At 50.2% G+C, this 20,115-nt stretch overlaps 1 protein-coding gene across 1 annotated transcript in view; it reads right to left on the bottom strand.

Annotated features, from left to right (window-relative positions):
- Nucleotides 1–20,115, bottom strand: part of SIPA1L3 (signal induced proliferation associated 1 like 3) — a 300,770-nt gene that overhangs the window by 94,687 nt on the left and 185,968 nt on the right. The window contains exons 5-8 of the mRNA XM_055369256.2: nucleotides 12,212–12,400; nucleotides 11,137–11,311; nucleotides 5,883–5,986; nucleotides 2,154–2,311 (exon numbers count right to left, since the gene is read on the bottom strand). Of these exons, the coding sequence (XP_055225231.1) occupies nucleotides 2,154–2,311; nucleotides 5,883–5,986; nucleotides 11,137–11,311; nucleotides 12,212–12,400 (626 nt within the window). The remainder of the gene's footprint in view (nucleotides 1–2,153; nucleotides 2,312–5,882; nucleotides 5,987–11,136; nucleotides 11,312–12,211; nucleotides 12,401–20,115) is intronic.

The raw sequence follows: 20,115 nt of genomic DNA, 5'->3' as shown, positions 1-20,115 counted from the left end.
AAAGCAAAATGTTAACATCTGTTAAAGCTGGCGGTGGGCACATTGGGTGTCTGTTAAATGATTTTCTGCATTTTTCAGAATGTTTAAAATATTGCATAATAAAAATATTTTAAATTAAATTATAAAAAACAAGAAAGGTTTGTGTGTGAGAGAGAAGAAATCACTCTGGAGACCATGCAGAGGCGAGCCCGGAAGGGAGGGAGGTCAGCTGCAGGCTGATGTGATGACCCCAGTAGGAGAGGGGAGGTCAGAGTGGGGACGAAGAAGAGAAAGCAGCTCCCCCCACCAGCTCAACCCTCCACCTCTGATGCATCATAAGAAGACTGCCTCCTTTTCCAGTGTGTGCATGTGTGTATGTGTGTGTGTGCATGTATGTGTGCATATGTGTGTGCATATGTGCATGTGCTTGTGTGTGCCTGTGTGAGTGCAGGTGTGTGCATGTGTTATGTGCATGTGTTTATGCGTGCCCGTGTGAGTGCATGTATGTGTGTGCATGTGCATGTGTGTGGATGCATGCATGTGTGTGCATACACGTGTGTGTGCATGCATGTGCCTGTGTGCAGGTGTGTACCTGTGTGCGTGTGTGTGCCTGTATGTGTGTGCATGTGCATGTGTGCACGCATGTGTGCGTGTGCATGTGCCTGTGCACGCGTGCGTGTGCATGTGTGTAAATATCTCCCATCTCATCCAAGGGTCCTCAACCCTACAAAGGGCCTGAGGTGCAGGCACTCTGTAGCTGCTGCTGCATGTTCCAGGAACCGATGGGCAGGGGCAGAGGTGGCCTCAGGTCCGGAGACATGCCTGTAAGGAGGCCCTGCCATGCAGTGTGCTGGCTCCCAGTAGCCAGCGGGCAACATGTGCAGCACAGCGGTGCTAGACAACCAGTGCTGCAGGCTGGGATGCCCCTCCCTTCCCTCACCCAGCCGAGGGAGGCAGCTGGTAGACCCGCGGTAATTTCGCGGTGACTACTGGTGCACATACACACGTCCTCTGCTCCAGCACCTCCATTTCTAGAATTTCTTTTACAGCTGTATGCTTGGACTCAGGCGCAATCAGACTATAAATAAGACTGTTCATTGCAGGCATCACAACCGTAATACCCATCAGTAGAGGACAGGAGATGACCCCGCATCCATACAATGGAATATGAAGCATCAGAAAGAACAAAAAGCACTTCATGTACAGGTACGCAAAGATCTCAGCTGTGTGCGGTGGCTCACACTTACAATCCCAGCACTTTGGGAGGCTGAGGCTGGAAGATCACTTGAGGCCAAGAGTTCAAGACCAGCCTGGGTAAAATAGAGAGACCCCATCTCTACTAAAAAAAAAATTTTTTTTCAATTAGCCAGGCATGGGGGTGTGCACCTGTAGTTCCAGCTACTCAGGAGTCTGAGGCAGGAGGATCGTTTGAGCCCGCGGGGTCAAGGCTGAAGTGAGCTATGATTGCACCACTGCATTTCAGCCTGGGTGACAGAGTGAGACCCTGTCTTAAAAAAAAAAACACACAAAAAAACCCAAAACAACAAAAATCTCCTCAATTCTACCTCCAAAGTGGGGCCTACCTCCACAGGTAGGCCCTGCTTCCCTCCGACTTTCCTCTGGGCCATCACTCGTGCCTCTTGGTGCTTGAAGCCCAGTGCCCAGGCCTGGCTGGTGATTTTGGCTCTAGGACAGGCACACGACTCCAACTGGGCCAGTGAGCCCCATTTCTGGGGCTTCTGATGCAACTCTTGGGAAAGAAAAGCTCTCATTTTGGGGGATTTTCAGCTGGTAGGATGTTCACCTCAGACCTGCTGGAAAGGTGACCCCCAGGAGGGCGGGGGCAGATCCAGCCAGGCCTAAAGGTGCCACTTTTGAGAGCCTATATACACAACTGTCTTTTTGTCTTAAGCCACATTGACATGGGTTTTCTGTCACTTGAAACAAAAGATTACAAGCAAATACAAATCCCTGATGGTTTCCTTAGCAAAAGTGGGGAGCCATGCCCCTTTCTGGCTAAAAACCACTCTCTGAGATGGTGTGGGGAGTATGCGCCGAGCTCTTCTCCTGAAGCACAACGTGAGGTGGGGGGGTGCCCTGTACTGGGACCCACTTGGGCCAGCTGCCTGCCCCTCTCTCCGTACGCTGCTGGGGGCCGGGTGTGGGGGGCATACCTGTAGCAGACATTATCAGTGCAGGGGTTGTGGACTCGGACAATGATGAAGACGTGCTGGAAGTGGGAGCGGATGTTCTTGGGGGTGAACGGTAGTGCGCCAGGCTCCTGGAAGATGATCGTCACGATGTCATTTCCTATGTGCCTCTTCCGTAGCAGCTGGGAAAGGGCAACAGAGGGGGACAGGAACCTGTCACAGGTCGGCCTGAGGGGTCCTGCCTGGACCACTGCCACAGCTCCCCCCACCCACCCCCATTCCCACTCCCTGCTCACACAGCCCAAGGAATGCCCGAGTCAGGTGACAAACCTTCCTGTGGTTCCCTCTCATTCAGGATAAAGGACAAAGGCCTCACCATGGCCAGAAACACTTCCTCGAAGCCTCTGCACCACTGTTCCCTCTGCTAGGAACATTCTTCCTGAGTCCCTACATGGCTTCCTTCGTCACCTCTTCTGGTCTTGCATAAACCTCACCCTCCCAGGGAGGCCTTTGCTGACTACGTTATTCAGACCCACCCCACAACACTCCCTGATCTTTGCTTTTCTGTCCCCATTACTTAACACTTATTGACACTCAGCAGAGATGGCTTTCCCCACTTCATTTTGTTTCTTGTCTCTTCCCATTGAAGTGGCAGCTCCATGAGAACAGGGATTTTGTTCACTGCCAACTGCTGTATCCTCAGTACCCAGCACAGTGCCTGGCATACAGGAGGTACTCAATAAGTAAGATCCAGAGAGCACAGGCTGGTGGTCTTCAGCTTGCTCAAAGCCACACCCATGGACAATGGCAGAGTCAGATCCCAGGTCACTGGCAGGGCCAGTTATAGGCGCCACCCCTTCCCTGGACCCTGACTGAGGTCAGGATGGCTGTGGCTTCCGAGTGCCCTATGGGACTCTCACCCTCTGATATGGTTTGGCTGTGTCCACATCCTACAATTCATCTTGAATTGCAGCTCCCATAATTTCCACATGTCGTGGGAAGGACCCGGTGGGAGGTAACTGAATCATAGGGGTGGGTCTTTTCCATGCTGTTCTCGTGATAGTAAATAAGTTTCACGAGAACTGATGGTTTTATAAAAGTGTAGTTCCCCTGCACAAGCTCTCTTGCCTGCCACCATGGAAGACGTGATTTTGGTTCTTCTTTGCCTTCTGCCATGACTGTGAGGCCTCCCCAGCCATGTGGAGCTGTGAGTCCATTAAACCTCTTTTTCTTTATAAACTACCCAGTCTTGGGTAAATCTTCATTAGCAGTGTGAAAATGGACTAATACACCTCTCCCCTGCTGGTCAGTCTCCGAGGAAGACTCTGTTATCTTCACAACACCGTATTCACAGTGTTTGGCTTATTTGCTGAGATTATATTGTTCTTTTTCTTTTTTTTTGAGACTGAGTTTCACTCTTGTTGCCCAGGCTGGAATGCAATGGTGCGATCTCGGCTCACTGCAACCTGCACCTCCTGGGTTCAAGTGATTCTCCTGCCTCAGCCTCCTGAGTAGCTGGGATTACAGGCATGCGCCACCACGCCCCGTTAATTTTGTATTTTTAGTAGAGACGGGGTTTCTCCATGTTGGTCAGGATGGCCTCGAACTCCTGACCTCAGGTGATCTCTCCGCCTCAGCCTCCTAAAGTGCTGGGATTACAGGTGTGAGCCACCATGCCCAGCCTATTATATTGTTCTTATATACACAGTTCTAGCATTCATGTAGCTGTTAAAGAATCTGCCAATGCAGGAGATCCATGAACGGGAGTCCCACGGAGCTCTAAGTGACGTGGCTCACAGCGTGGACTCCAGACACGCTTTGCAGCTCAACTCCTACTGTTGAATGGTTAGTTCTTTATGTGTGTTTTAAGTGGCATTAAATCAAATCGCTAAAGCAGCTATTGACTGTGGCTGGTCCTGTACTAAACACTGCACAGCCTTATCTTCAATTCATCATCTCAATGAATCTCTTAACAACCCCGAGAGGCGTTAACTCATTTTGCCCCATTTTACAGATGAGAAAACTTAGGCTCACAGAGGTTAAGTAATTTTCCCTAAGTCATGTAGTGATGGAGGGAAAGAGCCTGGATTCTAACCCACTTCTTAACTCTACGACTCAAGCTTTTCCCCAGCGCCCCTCCCACATACTCAGGAACAGGCACTGCTCTCTGCGCCCCTCCTGTGTGTCGGGCCCTGTCACGCTCCGGTTGCCGCAGGAGTGTATGCACCTTTCTCAATGACCCTGATTCAGGGGCACTACGATTCTACCCATTTTACACAGCAGGGACTCAAGGCCCAGAGAGGGGAGATCACTTACCTGAGATCACACAGCTAGGAAGTAGCCAAGAAAGAACTCAAATTCAGGTCTAATTCTGAGATCAAAGTGCTTTTTTTTTTTTGCTTTTTTTTTTCTTTTGAGACAGAGTCTTGCTCTGTTGCCCAGGCTGGAGTGCAATGGCATGATCTCAGCTCACTGCAACCACTGCCTCTTGGGTTCAAGCAATTCTCGTGCCTCAGCTTCCTGAGTAGCTGGGACTATAGGCACACGCCACCATGCCTAGCTAATTTTTGTATTTTTAGTAAAGACGGGGTTTCACCATATTGGCTTGGCTGGTCTCAAACTCCCGACCTCAGGTGATCCGCCTGCCTCAGCCTCCCAAAGTGCTGGGATCACAGGCATGAGCCACCAAGCCTGGCCTAAGACCAAAGCTCTTAATAGCATGTTTTTAGATGAACCTTAGGAAATCAATATTTGAGCATTTTTGGCCTACAAAGTCACTTGTGCCAACTGGGAAAATACGTACACTTACTTCCTAAACTGTCAACACTCTGGGGCTTCTGTTCATTAGGAACTTGAAGAATTGCTCTGTGGGCCCAGCCTGCAAGGTGGGTCCAAGAGAGGAGCCGGGTCACAGCTGCAGCCTCTTGGCAATGGGTGTTTGGTGGCGCTGCCCGCCCAGTATCCCTGCCTCCTCCTGGCAGCCACACCCACCCAGTTCGGGAAAGCACCTCCCCAACCTCCATCCATGTTTCAAGTTGAGCTGGCACCACTCACCCTCTCTAGGGTTGGGCATGAGCCTCGGGCTTGGCCAGTCTGCCCTTTCCACCCCCACCCCAGGCCCCAAGACTGGCATGTGAATAGTCCAATGAGACTCAGCTCTCAAACACTTCTGGGACAACTGGAAAAAACAGCACTCTTTCTGCTGAGGTGGCTAAGCTGGTGGATGTGAGCCTAGGGCTGCTAGGAGGTATCTTTGCTTTGCACCTGTGAATAAAGCTGCTGTAAAGAAAAGTGGAGGTGAGAAATGGGGAAGGATTCCTAATATTGTTGGAGTCCCTGGATCCAACCAGACCTGAGGCCAGCCCTCTCTAAAATCTTAGAGTTATATAACCCATAAATCTCTTTTTCTAGTTAAGCCAGTTTGGTGTGAGTTTCTGTTACTTGCAGTCAAAATAATGTTGACTGATTCACTCTTCTTCTTAAGACCAGTGATGACTCAAGAGGCCCTGGAGGGGCGTTGGGCTAGCTGGGGCCGGGCAGGGCGCCCAAGAAGCAGCAGGAAAGACTGGGGCCAAAGTGACATCTCGAACCACACCTGGGCTGGTCTCTAACCCCCAGGGAAAGTGACCATAGTAAAGATGGCCCCCAAAGCCAAGGGCCTCCATATGATCCACCGGACGGTATTGGGAGGGCCAATGCTGGTGGGTGGGCAGCCAACATCCGGCAGCCGTGCCTCTGCTGAAAATCACTGACCTGCTGCCTGTTGTTGGGGGTGTAAGGGAGCAGGGTGGAGACATGGAACATGATCTCGTAGTCCTGGTACATCGTGTAGAGGGAGTGGGTTCCCGTGGAGTCGGCTGAAACAGAAACGCCAGTTAGGACCATGTTTCCAAAACCTCTGGGTTTTTGCCATATCCCACGTACCATCTGTGCTGGTTTTTAACTTGGTGCTTTCACTTCAATCTACTCTTAAAAATTAAATACATTGGCCAGGCCTGGTGGTTCACACCTGTAATCCCAGCACTTTGGGAGGCCGAGGCAAGTGGATCATCTGAGGTCAGGAGTTCGAGACCAGCCTGGCCAACATGGTGAAACCCCGTCTCTACTAAAAACACAAAAATTAGCCAGGCCTGGTGGCGGGTGCCTGTAGTCCCAGCTACTCGGGAGGCTGAGGCAGGAGAATCGCTTGAACCCGGGAGGCGGAGGTTGCAGCGAGCCGAGATCACGCCACTGCACTCCAGCCTGGGAGACAGGGTTAGACTCTGTCTCAAAAAAAAAAAAAAAAAAATTAAATACATTTAGATAAAAAGGAAACCCCATTGCTATGTACCCACCAGACTGGTAAAAATTAAAAAGTCTGACAGCACCAATGGTTGGTGAGGATGTGGAGCAAATGGAACCCTTGAGGTGGCTGGTTAGGTGTGTAACTTGGTACAAGCACTTTGGAAAACTTTTTAGCAATCTCTCTTATACCAGAAGATAGGCTTAATTGATAACCTAGCACTTCCTTTCCTTGGACCACAGCCCAGCGAAATCATGCACACGTGTCCTGGGATATGGGTACAAGAATCTTCAAGCGTCAGTCAAAAGAATGGGTGAACACACTGGTCAATTCACACTGTGGAAAAATATACAGCCAGGAAAAGGAATGAGTCACGGCTGCAGCATGGGGAAATCCTCTAAATGTTGAGTGAAAGATGCTGACACAAAGCAGCACACACAGTGTGATCCCATTCATGTGACATGAAAAAACAGGTCAGATTATACCAGTCAGGGATGTGTACATAAGTAGCAAAACTATGAAGAAAAGCAAAGAAATGGTTATCATTGAGAATCAGGATATGAGTTCTCTCTAATAGGAGGGAGGGTTATGGCTAGGAAGAGGCAAACCTGCTTACTGAGCCCATGTTTCAGAGGGGGAAACTGAGGCATGGAGAGGGAGTGCCTTCCCAAGGTCACACTGTACTGAGTGGTAGCGTCTGGACCAGTACTCAGGCTGTTGGATTCCAGATCTGTTCTTTTTTTTTTTTTTTTGAGACGGAGTTTCGCTCTGTCACCTAGGCTGGAGAGCAATGGTGCAATGTGGGCTCTCTGCAACCTCTGCCTCCTGGGTTCAAGCAATTCTCCTGCTTCAGCCTCCCGAGTAGCTGGGATTACAGGTGCCTGCCACCATGCCTGGATAATTTTAGTAATTTTAGTATTTTTAGTAGAGACGGGGTTTCACCACATTGCCCAGGCTGGTTGAACCCCTGACCTCAGGTGATCCACCCGCCTCAGCCTCCCAAAGTGCTGGGATTACAGGCGTGAGCCACTGTGCCTGGCCTCCAGATCTGTTCTTAACAATATTCAATGCTGCCTCGGTGTCTGGCGGGGACACTGAGGCCACAGCTGCCAGTGCCAGAGCCAGGTTGGGAGCCGGGTAACATCCAGGTATCTGCTCAAGCCAGGGCCACTCTTGCCTGTAATTTGGGGAAACTCACTCCAGGAGCACTATGCTTCCTAGGGTCCTCTACGAGAACCCACTTCCTGGCCAGGCACGGTGGCTCACGCCTGTAATCCTAGCACTTTGGGAGGCCGAGGTGGGTGGATCACCTGAGGTCAGGAGTTCAAGACCAGCTTGGCCAACACGGTGAAACCCTGTCTCTACTAAAAATACAAAATTAGCTGGGTCTGGTGGCACACGCTTGTAATCCTAGCTATTCAGGAGGCTGAGGTGGGAGAGTCCCTTGAAACCAGGAGGTGAAGGTTGCAGTGAGCCAAGATCGTTCTAATGCACTCCAGCCTGGGTGACAGAGCGAGACTGTCTCAAAAAAACAACAACAACAAAAATCAATACTAACACTCACACCTGCCAGCTTCCTCCACGCCAGGCGAGCCCAGGGAGGCCTGTTGCCTCCCCGCCCACCTAGGGGGACACCCACGCTGGCGGAGCTCTGGGAAGCACTCGGCACAGAGAGAGGGCTCAGGATGTTTGGGGCAAAGCTGACCCACGGAACCCTCACCATGCTTCCAAGATAAGCGCAATTATTACCTTCACTCTACAGATGAGGAAACTGAGGTCAAGAGAGGCAAAGCCACCTGTCCAAGATCACGAAACTAGCAAATGGCATAATAACACGCTCGTTCCTCCTACAGCCTCCTTCAGCGGAGGAGGAGGGGAAGGTGATGATGGCCCCAGACACCTGCCTAACACCTCACTTCTCTCTCTAAGATTTGTCTCCTGATCTGGGCTTCTGTTTTGTTTTCTAGAAGACCAAACCGAGTCTTGGCGAGGTGTGGGGAAGAGCAATGTCTGACTGAGCCATCTTGGGGCCTTCTCACTCCCACCTGACGTAAACCCACTCCCAAGGACAGTGCTAGTCCATTCCCCAGGGAGCTGTGACACCTGTGAACATCACCCATCCACCCACCCAGCTACTTCTCATGAAACATTTCAATCCTATATATCATATACATATACATATATATATATTTTTTTCTTTCTTTTTTTGAGATGGAGTCTCGCTGTATCGCCCAGGCTGGAGTGCGGTGGTGCGATCTCGGCTCATTGCAAACTCCACCTTGCGGGTTCACACCATTCTCCTGCCTCAGCCTCCAGAGTAGCTGGGACTACAGGCACTCGCCTGTATTTTAGTAGAGACGGTGTTTCACCCTGTTAGCCAGGATGGTCTCGATCTCCTGACCTCATGATCCGCCCACCTTGGCCTCCCAAGTGCTGAGATTACAGGTATGAACCACCGCGCCCAGCCCCCTTTTTTTTGAGATGAAGTTTTGCTCTTGTTGCCCAGGCTCGAGTACAGTGGTGTGATCTCAGCTCACTGCAACCTCTGCCTCCCAGGCTCAAGCAATTCTCCTGCCTCAGCTTCCCAAGTAGCTGAGATTACAGGCATGTGCCACCACACCTGGTTACATTTTTGTATTTTTAGTAGAGACGGGGTTTCACCACGTTGGCCAGGCTGGTCTCGAACTCCTGCCCTCAGGTGATCCACCTGCCTCAGCCTCCCAAAGTGTTGAGATTACAGGCGTGGGCCATTGCGCCCAGCCCCATATATCATATATATTTATGTACACATACACATGATAAGCACAGAGACTGCTGCAACAAATACGTCCTGTGTGATACCACCTTAAGAAAAAGACCACCACCCACACTCTAATGTGAGCACCGTTTCCTAGACACACCCACCTCTCCCCAGACCGCCAACCACTATCCTGCGTATTGTCTCCAGTATTCCCTTGTTTTTTTTTTTTTTTTCTACTGATTGATTGAGACGGAGTCTCGCTCTGTCGCCCAGGCTGGAGTGCAACGGTGCGGTCTTGGCTCACTGCAACCTCTGCCTCCCGGGTTCAAGCGATTCGCCTCAGCCTCCCAAGTAGCTGGGATTATAGGTGTGAACCACCACACCCAGCTAATTTTTTTGTATTTTTAGTAGAGATGGGGTTTCACCATTTTGGCCAGGCTGGTCTCGAACTCCTGACCTCAGGTGATCCACCCGCCTCGGCCTCCCAAAGTGCTGGGATCACAGGCATGAGCCACCACGCTTGGCTCTGTTTTTCTTTAGAGTTCCACTGTGTAAGAGCATATCCACCAACAATATATTGCTGGGTTTTTGTTTTTGCTTTTTTTTTTTTTTTCAGAGACAGGGTCTTGCTTTATTGCCCAGGCTGGTCTTGAACACCTGGCCTCAAGCAATCCTCCTTCCTTGGCCTCCCAGTGTTGGGATTACAGGTGTGAGTCAACCTGCTGGACCTTTTTGCCAGGTGCAGTGGCTCATGTGTGTAGTTCCAGCACTTTGGGAGGCCAAGGATCCCTGGAGGCCTTGTGTTTGAGACCAGTCTGGGTAACATAGCAAGACCTTGTCTCTATAAAAAATAATAATTGGCCAGGTGTGGTGGCTCACGCCTGTAATCTCAGCACTTTGGGAGGCCGAGGTGGGCAGATCACGAGGTCAGCAGTTCAAGACCAACCTGGCCAATATGGTAAATCCCCATCTCTACTAAAAATACAAAAACTAGCAGGGAGTGATGGCTCATGCCTGTAATCCCAGTTACTCGAGAGGCTGAGGCAGGAGAATTCCTTGAACCTAGGAGGCGGAGGTTGCAGTGAGCTGAGATTGCGCCACTGCACTCCAGCCTAGGCAACAGAGGCAGACTGTCTCAAAAAAAAAAAAAAAGAAAGAAAAGAAAAGAAAAGAAAAAAATTGTTATGTAAAAGGCATCATTCAGGTCCCACTCTTCTGAGGCTTGCTGTCTTTGCGCAGCACGAAGCATGTGGCTCTCTTCCACGCTGATGCCCGTGGTGCCAGTTCATCTCCTCTGGGTGAACATGGCGCAACTCTGCCAGTGTGCACTGGGTGCACCGAGGTGCCGGTGGTTAGGGATATTCAGTCCTCTCCTGCCATGCATGTGCACATTAGACAGAGTGCATACCTAGGAGTGCAGGAGCTGAGTCACAGAGCAGGGTCTCTTCAAACTGGACTTGAATGTGCTGTACTGTTTTCCAAAGTGGCTGCACATGGCCAGGCGTGGTGGCTCATGCCTGTAATCCCAACACTTTGAGAGGCTGAGGTGGGTGGATCACTTGAGGTCAGGAGTTCGAGACCAGTCTGGCCAACATGGTGAAAGCCTCTCTCTACTAAAAATACAAAAATTAGCCAAGTGTGGTGGTGCACACCTGTAGTCACAGCTAGTTGGGAGGCTGAGGCAGGAGAATCTTGCTTGAACCTGGGAGGTAGAGGTTGCAGTGAGATGGGATCATGCCACTGCACTCCAGCCTGGGCCACAGAGTGAGACTCTGTCTCAAAAACAACAACAACAACAACAACAACAACAAGTACAACAACACAAAAAAATAAAGTGGCTGCACTTATTTGTGCTCCTACAAGTGAAGTCTGAGAGCTCCCACTGCTCCACGTCCCCACCTTGGCATCCCCAGGCCTTTTCAGCTTTGCCTGTTGAGTAGGAGTGCGGTGGTGGCTCACTGTGATCTAACTGGCCCCCTACTTACTCTTGACGTCCAGCTGGGCAGCATACTTGGTGAAGCCCTTCAGGCAGACCTTCTCGCCGATGAGGGAGAGGAACTCCTCAAAGGCGGGGCCGGCCTCCTCATTGTTGTACATCTCCTCCTCGGAGCTCTGGCCGGCCTTGCAATAGAGGATGCCCACCTTGTGCTTCCGGCAGAGCTGCAGAGGCAAGAGTGGCTTTGTGGAGGCAGGCCAGGCAGAGATGGCAGAGGGAAGGGAGCAAGGGGTATGTCTGAGGCCTTCGGCCCTGGGAGCTGCTGGGACCACTCGGGAACCCAGAGCCATAGCCAGACAGGGGAAAACAGTGTTGGGGCATGGCAGCATGTCCCAGTTGTCCCTCCCCCTCCCTTTCACTCCAGAGAAGCACAACGAGGTATCCAGGCCACCTCTTCTCGCTATGGCGGGTGGAGGACGGCTGGTGATGCCACGCTTGCATGAAAGAGACTGTTGCCTTGGCCGGCATCCCACAGTAGGTGGACTGGGATGGGCTGAGATTCTGCAAAAGCAAAATCTGGAGGGCTCAAGGCTTATAGTCAATACCTTTTTTAGGGAGTGGGCTCCCAATAACTATGTTTGCTTTAGGTATCCCGGATCTCCCTGGTCACTGGTGACTGGGCCACGGACAGCCACCTGACCTACGCATAGCCCAATCGATGGCTCTCCTGTGACCAGGGTCAGCCTGCTGGGGTCTGCATGTGGCTGTAATTCTAACAGACTGGGAGCTGTGGGAGAGGCAAGAGAAGCAGAGGGAGCCAGCATGTGGAGCGGGGAGGAAAGACACACTAACCCCCCACTATAGACACATATATGCATGCACACATGGGGACCTAGCAGCTATCTCACCCCCAGACAATCTCCCTCCTTTAGGAGACCCAGTTACATTCTTGCTCTTGGCACCACTAGAATTTGATTTGAATCCCTCCTTTTGCTGAAACCAGCTTAAGTAGGTTTCTGTTACTTGCAAAGAAAAAAGAAAGTGACCAAGATAGAAAAAGCTACCAGGAGTGGGGTTGCAAGGTACTGCCCCAGCAGCACCCCCACCTCCAGCCCCGGACTCACCCCTTGCTCATCGAGCTTCAGCAGTTGCTCCGTCACCTTGGGGGTGTTGAGGGCCAGCCGCAGGCAGTGGATGTTGAGCTCGGGGATGACATACTCCAGGGCATCCTTCAAGGGCAGGCCCCGCCCGGTCCCATGCTTGGTGGCTGTGGGTGTAGCATCTTCCAGGATGGAGCCCCGCAGGGTGATGAGCTACTCAAGGGAGAGAAGGGAAGGTTAGGGGGCTCTCGAGACCTAAAAAGGGATAAGAGCATAGCAGAGGTATCTTGTTTTGAAAGAGACATGTGTGATGATTGGAAGTTTGTGCTCTAAGGTCAGAAAGCCCTAAGTCTGAGCCAGAACTTGAACCTGCTGCCTCCTGGCTGTGTGGTCTTGACCAAGTGACTTCATATCTCTGAGCCTCAGCTTGCTCTTTTGTGAAATGGGCACAGGATGGTATCGTAATCTTGAAGGGGTGTTGGGAGGATTAAATGAGACAATAATGTAAACTACCTTCATTTGTTCAACATATACTGGCTGAGTGCCTCCTGTGAGGCACTGAGTCCTACTCTAGGTGCAATGAACAAAGACCCTTGTCCTTGTGGAGCTGACACTGGAATGGGGGAGATGAATTATGTAAGGCAGTAGGGAGTATAATGAAGAAAACAGGTCCTACCAGGAGGTGGGCTCTTGTCATTATTACAGTAACACTGTATTATGTACATATTACTGTAAATGCTCAAGTAAAACACCCACCTGCCTTGAATACTGGCATCATCTTGGATCTTGAACTGTGGCACTTGTTTCAGACCAGTTTCATTAAAAAAAAAAAAAAAAAAAAAAAAAAAAGGCCAGGCATGGGTGGCTCACACCTGTAATCCCAGCACTTTGGGGAGGCCAAGGTGGGCGGATCACTTGAGGTCAGGAGTTCGAGACCACCCTGGCCAACATGGTGAAACCCCATCTCTACTAAAAATATAAAAATTAGCCAGGCATGGTGGCATGCACCTGTAATCCCAGCTACTTGGGAGGCTGAGGCAGAAGAATCACTTGAACCCAGGAGGTGGAGGTTGCAGTGAGCCAAGATCGCGCCACCGCACTCCAGCCTGGGCAACAGAGCAACACTCAGTCTGAGAAAAGAAAAGAAAAGAAGAAGAGAAGAGAAGAAAAGAAAGGAAGGAGGGTAGGAAAGAGAGAAGAGAAGAGAAGAGAAAAGAAAAGAAAAGGACAAGACAAGACAAGACACCACCAGTGATTCTAATTTGGTTGGTCTGGGATGGGGCCAGACATGCATGTTTGTATACATGGCATATTTTTAATCCTTCTCAGGTGCTTCTGATGTGCAGTCAGGGATGAAAACCTTTAGTCAAAGCCAATCACAGCCATCTCATTCCCATTCCCCAGATGTTGCTTCCCAAGTTTTTTCTACAGGCAACCATGTGATCAATTCCAGGCAATGAGATATGAGGAGAATTGTGCTTGGTGAGGACTTCTGGGGCAGATTTCCCTCTAATAAAAGGAAAGCCCCCTTTGGGAGGCCGAGGTGGGCAGACCACTTGAGGTCAGGAGTTTGAGACCAGCCTGGCCAACATGGCAAAACCCTGTCTCCATTAAAAATACAAAAATTAGCTGGGCCTGGTGGTGCATGCCTGTAATCCCACCTACTCAGGAGGCTGTGGCAGGAGAACTGCTTGAACCTGGGAGGCGGAGGTTGCAGTGAGCCAAGATTGTGCCATTGCACTCCAGCCCGGGTGACAGAGCAAGACTGTCTCAAAAAAAAAAAAAAAAAAAAAAAAAAAAGAAAGCCCCTTTCCACCTGCCCACTTCTTTGTGTGATGGGCAGTGGTATGAGAATGAAATGTTTGGAGCTGTGGCAGCCAGATTGCAATTATGAGGAAAGAGACAACAAAAAGTCACAGAAGTTAATCCTTGCAGCTGCCTACGTCCAGACTTATTAGATGATTAAAATAACCTCCCTTTGTTTTAGCTATTGGTAGTCAGGTTTTCTATCGCTTTGCAGCCAAATAAATGTCTAACTTATATACCTTAATAACAAGTCACATTTATGAAGGTGCAGTTCACTGCACTGTGCTCCAGGTACTATAGTAATAACTGTATGTATAGGTCTGTTCAAGGGAGGTTTTATCTCTGATTTACAGAGAAGCAAATTGAAGTTCCAAGAGGTTACGTGCCTTATCCAAGGTCACCACAGCTGACAAAATGGCAACCAAGATTCCAACCCAGTCCTGACTTCTCCAAAGCTCGTGGTTTGTTTTGAGATATATATATTTGGTATGTGTATGGTGAAGTATAATCCAAATATATAAAGTATACAGGCCAGACACAGTGGCTCACACCTGTAATCCCAGCACTTTGAGAGGCCGAGGTGGGCAGATCACCTGAGGTCAGGAGTTTGAGACCAGCTTGACCAACATGGGTGAAACCCTGTCTCTACTAAAAATACAAAAATTAGCCGGGCGTGGTGGCGCATGCCTGTAATCCCAGCTACTTGGGAGGCTGAGGCAGAAGAATCGCTTGAACCCAGGAGGCGGAGGTTGCAATGAGCTGAGATCGTGCCATTGCAGTCCAGCCTGGGCAACAAGAGTGAAACTCCGTCTAAAAAAAAAGTACATAACACATAGATGTGAGGCCAAAGAAAGTATCAGAAAGCAAATACCTGGGTAATCACTATCCAAATCAAGAAATGTATTTCCAGCACCCACAGCCCATTTGTACCCCCTTTTTCCTCAAAATTAACTCTATCCTGACTTTCAACACCATCATTTATTTCTGTCTATTTTTGAACTTCAGGCAGTTTGTATTTTTTTATTCTTTTTTTCTTTTGAAGACAGGGTCTAACTCTGTTGCCCAGGCTGGAATGGAGTGGCACAATCATGGTTCACTGCAGCCTTGACCTCCTGGGTGCAAGAGATCCCCTGCCTCAGCCTCCTGAGCAGCTGGGACTATAGGCATGTGCCACCATGCCTGGCTAATTTTGTATATTTTTTGTAGAGACAGAGTCCCACTATGTTGCCCAGGCTGGTCTGCAACTCCTAGGCTCGAGTGATCCTCCTGCCTCGGCCTCCTGAAGTGCCAGGATTACAGGTGTGAGCCACTGCGCCCAGCCAGGCAGTTTGTATTCTTTTGTTATCTGGCTTCTTTCTCTGAATGCTACATATATGAGCTGCAGCTATGCTGTTGCGAGAGGCTGACGTTTTACTCCTTTTCACTGTTGATGAGCACCAGAACTGCTTCCAGTATTTGCCAACTGTGAATAGTGCTGTTAGGAACCCTCACAGAAGCACCTCAGTGCATATGAACACCTTTTCTTTTGGGTTTATGCCTAGGATAGAAATCGCTAAATCACCAGGCATGCTAATCTTCAATTTTACTGAACTGCCAAACAGTTTTCCAAGTGGTTGTACCAATTTACACCTCACCAGCCCTGTCTGAGAGCCCCTGCTGCTCCATATCCTCACTAATACCAGCTCATGCTTGTAGCTACAGCATGCTGCTGGCCACCAGGTTATGCCATGCACTGGACCAGCACCACACCAAGAACACACAAAGAAAAATCCCTCTCCAGGGGGCTTGTTACAAGCACCCAAAGTACACTTGGGGCTGTGGTTTAAAGACTAAGGAGGAGGCCAGGTGCGGTGGCTCACACCTCTAATCCTAGCACTTTGAGAGGTCGAGGTGGGCGGATCACTTTAGGTCAGGAGTTCGAGACCAGCCTGGCCAACGTGGTGAAACCCTGTCTCTACTAAAATAGAAAAATTAGCCAGGCATGATGGCTCATGCCTCTAATCCCAGTTACTCAGGAGGCTGAGGCAGGAGAATCACTTGAACCCAGGAGGCGGAGGTTGCAGTGAGCCGAGATTGTGCCATTTCACTCCAGCCTAGGCGACAGAGTGAGACTCCATCTCAACAACAACAACAAAAAGACTAAGGAGGATAAGAATTAACTGCAAAAACATGCTTGCCTAAGTCGACAAACACAGGAGGTGGCAAAAATAACATGTCATGACTTCGCCTCTAAGCACACAACCCACCCTTACCAAATAGCACCTGGGCGAGAGGCATGTGTGGAAGAAATAGAATGATCCCACTTCTGGCCCCGGTAATTAACAAACAAACAAATCTCTCTTATCACAAGCACGGCAGTGTCAAAACCAATCATGAAAAGCAATGATGTTGGGGGCTTTGCCCTGTCAATCTGGGTGGCCCTGGGGTTGTGGGTTTCAGTTAAGACCAACAGGATCAGTGTCTTTATATCCTACTGACACTGTCCCACAGTGCCCTCTGCTGGGAACGAGGGACAGCACGGACCAGAAATCTTCCTTCTTCCTCCCTGGAGACGGGTGACTTACAGTCACATTTTGGCTCTGACCACCTCATCGGCGCGCACTACTTGAAAAACTCCTTCAGCACTGGGGACGGTAAGTGGGACACTGGCAGGTCATGAGTGGCCACCTCACTCTCCACCTGGTCACCCCCACCATCACCTCCCACCTGGACAGCAGCCTCCTCCAGGTCTCCCTGCCCCTGCCCTGTCCCCAGTCCATTCTTTCTACAGCTGCCTGAGTCAGATCACAGCCTTCCTCTGCTCAGAGCCTGAAAACATCTGGCATCAGCTAGTCGAGGGCAACAAATCAAGTGAGCTGTGAAAGGCACACAGTACCATGCAAACAAGGAGGTTCCAGCTGGTACAGGTTATCCCCACTCACTCCTGACTCAGACGTACTCCCCGCTTGACTCTGTGCTGGGCGGCAGGTGTACCCTTCAAGAACATTTCCTAGGAGGTTACTTAGGAGGTGGTCTGCCTGGGTTTGAATTCTAGCTCTAGCTCCTCCCTAGCTGTGTGACTCTGGGCAAGTCGCTTAATTTCCCTATTTCCTCATTGATAAAATGGGGATAAAAATGCCTGCCTCAAGGCAATGAAAGGATTCAAAAAGATCCGTGCATAATGCTTAGTGCTGTATCTTGGGCATAGAGTGAGAGCTCAATGTGTGTTAACCATTATTATCTGTAGATGTGTGTTAAATGTTTATGTACAAAGCCACATGCATAGTTAATAGTTTTAAAAATATTATTTCTTTTTTATTTATTTTGTTTTCGGAGACAGAGTTTTGCTCTTGTCGCCCAGGCTGAAATGCAATGGTGTGATCTTGGCTCACTGCAACCTCTGCCTCCTGGGTTCAAGTGATTCTCCTGCCTCAGCCTCCTGGGATTACAGGTAGCTGGGATTACAGGTGTGTGCCACCATGCCCAGCTAATTTTTGTATTTTTAGCAGAGACGGAGTTTTGCCATGTTGACCAGGCTGGTCTCGAACCCCTGACCTCAGGTGATCCACCTGCGTAGGCCTCCAAAAGTGCTGGGATTACAGGCGTGAGCTACCACGCCTGGCAATTAACTTATTTTTAATAGAGATGGGGTCTCGCTACGTTGTCCAGGTTGGTCTCAAATTCCTGGGCTCAAGCAATCTTCCCGCCTCAGCTTCCCAAAGTGCTGGGATTACAGGTGTGAGCCACTGCACCTAGCTGAGTTTTAAATTTTTTTTTTTTTTTTTTTTTTGAGACGGAGTCTCGCTCTGTCGCCCAGGCTGGAGTGCAGTGGCGCGATCTCGGCTCACTGCAAGCTCCGCCTCCCGGGTTCATGCCATTCTCCTGCCTCAGCCTCCCGCGTAGCTGGGACTACAGGCGCCCGCCACCACGCCCGGCTAATTTTTTGTATTTTTTAGTAGAGACGGGGTTTCACTGTGTTAGCCAGGATGGTCTTGATCTCCTGACCTCGTGATCCGCCCGCCTCGGCCTCCCAAAGTGCTGGGATTACAGGCGTGAGCCACTGCACCCGGCCAAGTTTTAAATTTTTTAACCTTAAGTAGGAAGCTACATTTTTTGCTTTTCCCCCTACTTAACAATATGCTTTGGAGATTGTTCATTTAAACATACACACGGCCAGGTGCAGTGGCTCATGCCTGTAATCTCGGCATTTTGGGAAGCCAAAGGAGGAGGGTCACCTGAGCTCAGGAGTTCAAGACCAGCCTGGGCAACATAGTGAGATTCTGTCTCTAAAAATAAAACAAAATTATTAGCCAGGCATGGTGGTGCATGCCTGTGGTCTCAGCTACTTGGGAGGCTGAGGCAGGAGGATCGCTTGAGCCCGGGAATTCGAGGCTGCAGTGAGCTATGACTGCACCATTGCACTTCAGCCCAGTGAGACCTTGTCTCAAAAATAAATAAGCAAATACACACAGACACACATACAGTCAGATGTACCTATTGAACAAAAACGGGGTCACACTTGCTTTTTTCACTAATGAAACTTTCCTTTTTCTACTTTGCATACTTATGTATTGTCTAAGTTCTTAATAATGAGCGTTTGGTACTTTTTAAATAAAAAAGAAAAACCAATAAAATAAAAATCCAAATCTCTAACCCTATCAGAACTAAAGCCTGTCAAAAATCACGTGTTCTAGGCCAATGAGAACCACTGGGCCTTGTGGGGGGGTGCCACACAGTTCCTGGCTGGTTGCCGTCCCCACTCTGTCCCCAGTGTCCTGGGTGAGACAGTGCCAGAGAAGGGACCTGAGAAGGGCAGCCCTGGCCTGGCGCTCGTCCTGTCCAGGCTCTCTGGGGTTTGGACAAGCAGTGCCAAAGCCCAGCTCCAAGTCTGTTCCTGCCTTGGTGGGGAGCCTGGCACTGCCAATGCTCATATCCCATCTGCTGGGAGACGCGGGTCCACTCGAGACTGTCTGCTTGGCGGCCGGGGACGGCCATCTGGGGCAGGCTGGCTGGCTTGGAAGGCAGCCCAGACCTCTCGCTCTGACCCCTATGCCCTGGTTTACAGGACCCCAAGGCATGTGTGTGTGTGGATATGAGAAGGACAGAACCCCATCCGTGAGCTCAACCTACGCTTCCCAGCATGGGGCTCTGACCTCCCGGGAAGGAACATCGGCTGCAACAGTGGTGCTGATCATAATCACTTCCAGTCAAGTGTCAGGTCCCCCACTGCCTGCTTGATATGTGCAACCTCACCGAGCCCACAACACAGTTCTGTAAGCTGAGAATTTCCAAGGGGGAAACTGAGGCTCTGAGAGGAAAGCAGCCATGTGCCCAAGGTTCTAGAACTGCTGAGTGGTCAAACTAGGACTCACAGGACGTCTCCAACCCACGGAGCATGGCTCCACCTCAGGACCTCTGCACTGGCTGTTTGCTCTGCCTGGAATGCTCTTCTTCCAGTTGTCCACACGGCTCCCTCTCCCCTCCTCTAGGTTTACTCCAATGTTACCTTCCCAGTGATGCCTCCCTTGACCTTCCTGTTAAAAATCTAAGCACCTGGGCCGGGTGCGGTGGCTCATGCCTGTAATCCCAGCACTTTGGGAGGCTGAGGCGGGTAGATCACCAGGTCAGGAGATTGAGACCATCCTGCCTAACACAGTGAAACCCCGTCTCTACTAAAAATACAAAAAATTAGCAGGGTGTGGTAGTGGGAGCCTGTAGTCCCAGCTACTCAGAAGGCTGAGGCAGGAGAATGGCGTGAACCTGGGAGGCGGAGCTTGTGGTGAGCAGAGATCACGCCACTGCACTCCAGCCTGGGGAACAAAGCTAGACTCCGTCTCGGGGAAAAAAAAAAAAAAAAAAAAAAATCTAAGCACCTGCCACACTCATCATTCCTCCTTGCTTTGTCCCCCATCTTGTCACCATGGGAAGCACCTACAGCATAATTTGCTAAGGTGTTCTGCGTCCTGCTGTCTCCCCCTCAAACACCCAGTCTCACGAGCATCTTTGCTGCCTTGTTTGCTACGGTACCCTCCATGCCCAGCATAGAGCTGGGACGGGGGAACGCTGAGCAAATGTCTGTGGAATGGATGGATCCCAGGCCTGTGGCTGTGAGACTCGAAGAGTCCCCGTGCTGTCATCAGGGA

Source organism: Gorilla gorilla, chromosome 20 (assembly GCF_029281585.2).
Source record: "Gorilla gorilla gorilla isolate KB3781 chromosome 20, NHGRI_mGorGor1-v2.1_pri, whole genome shotgun sequence".
NCBI classification, from domain to species: domain Eukaryota; kingdom Metazoa; phylum Chordata; class Mammalia; order Primates; family Hominidae; genus Gorilla; species Gorilla gorilla.
This window is presented reverse-complemented; position numbering and strand designations above follow the sequence as displayed.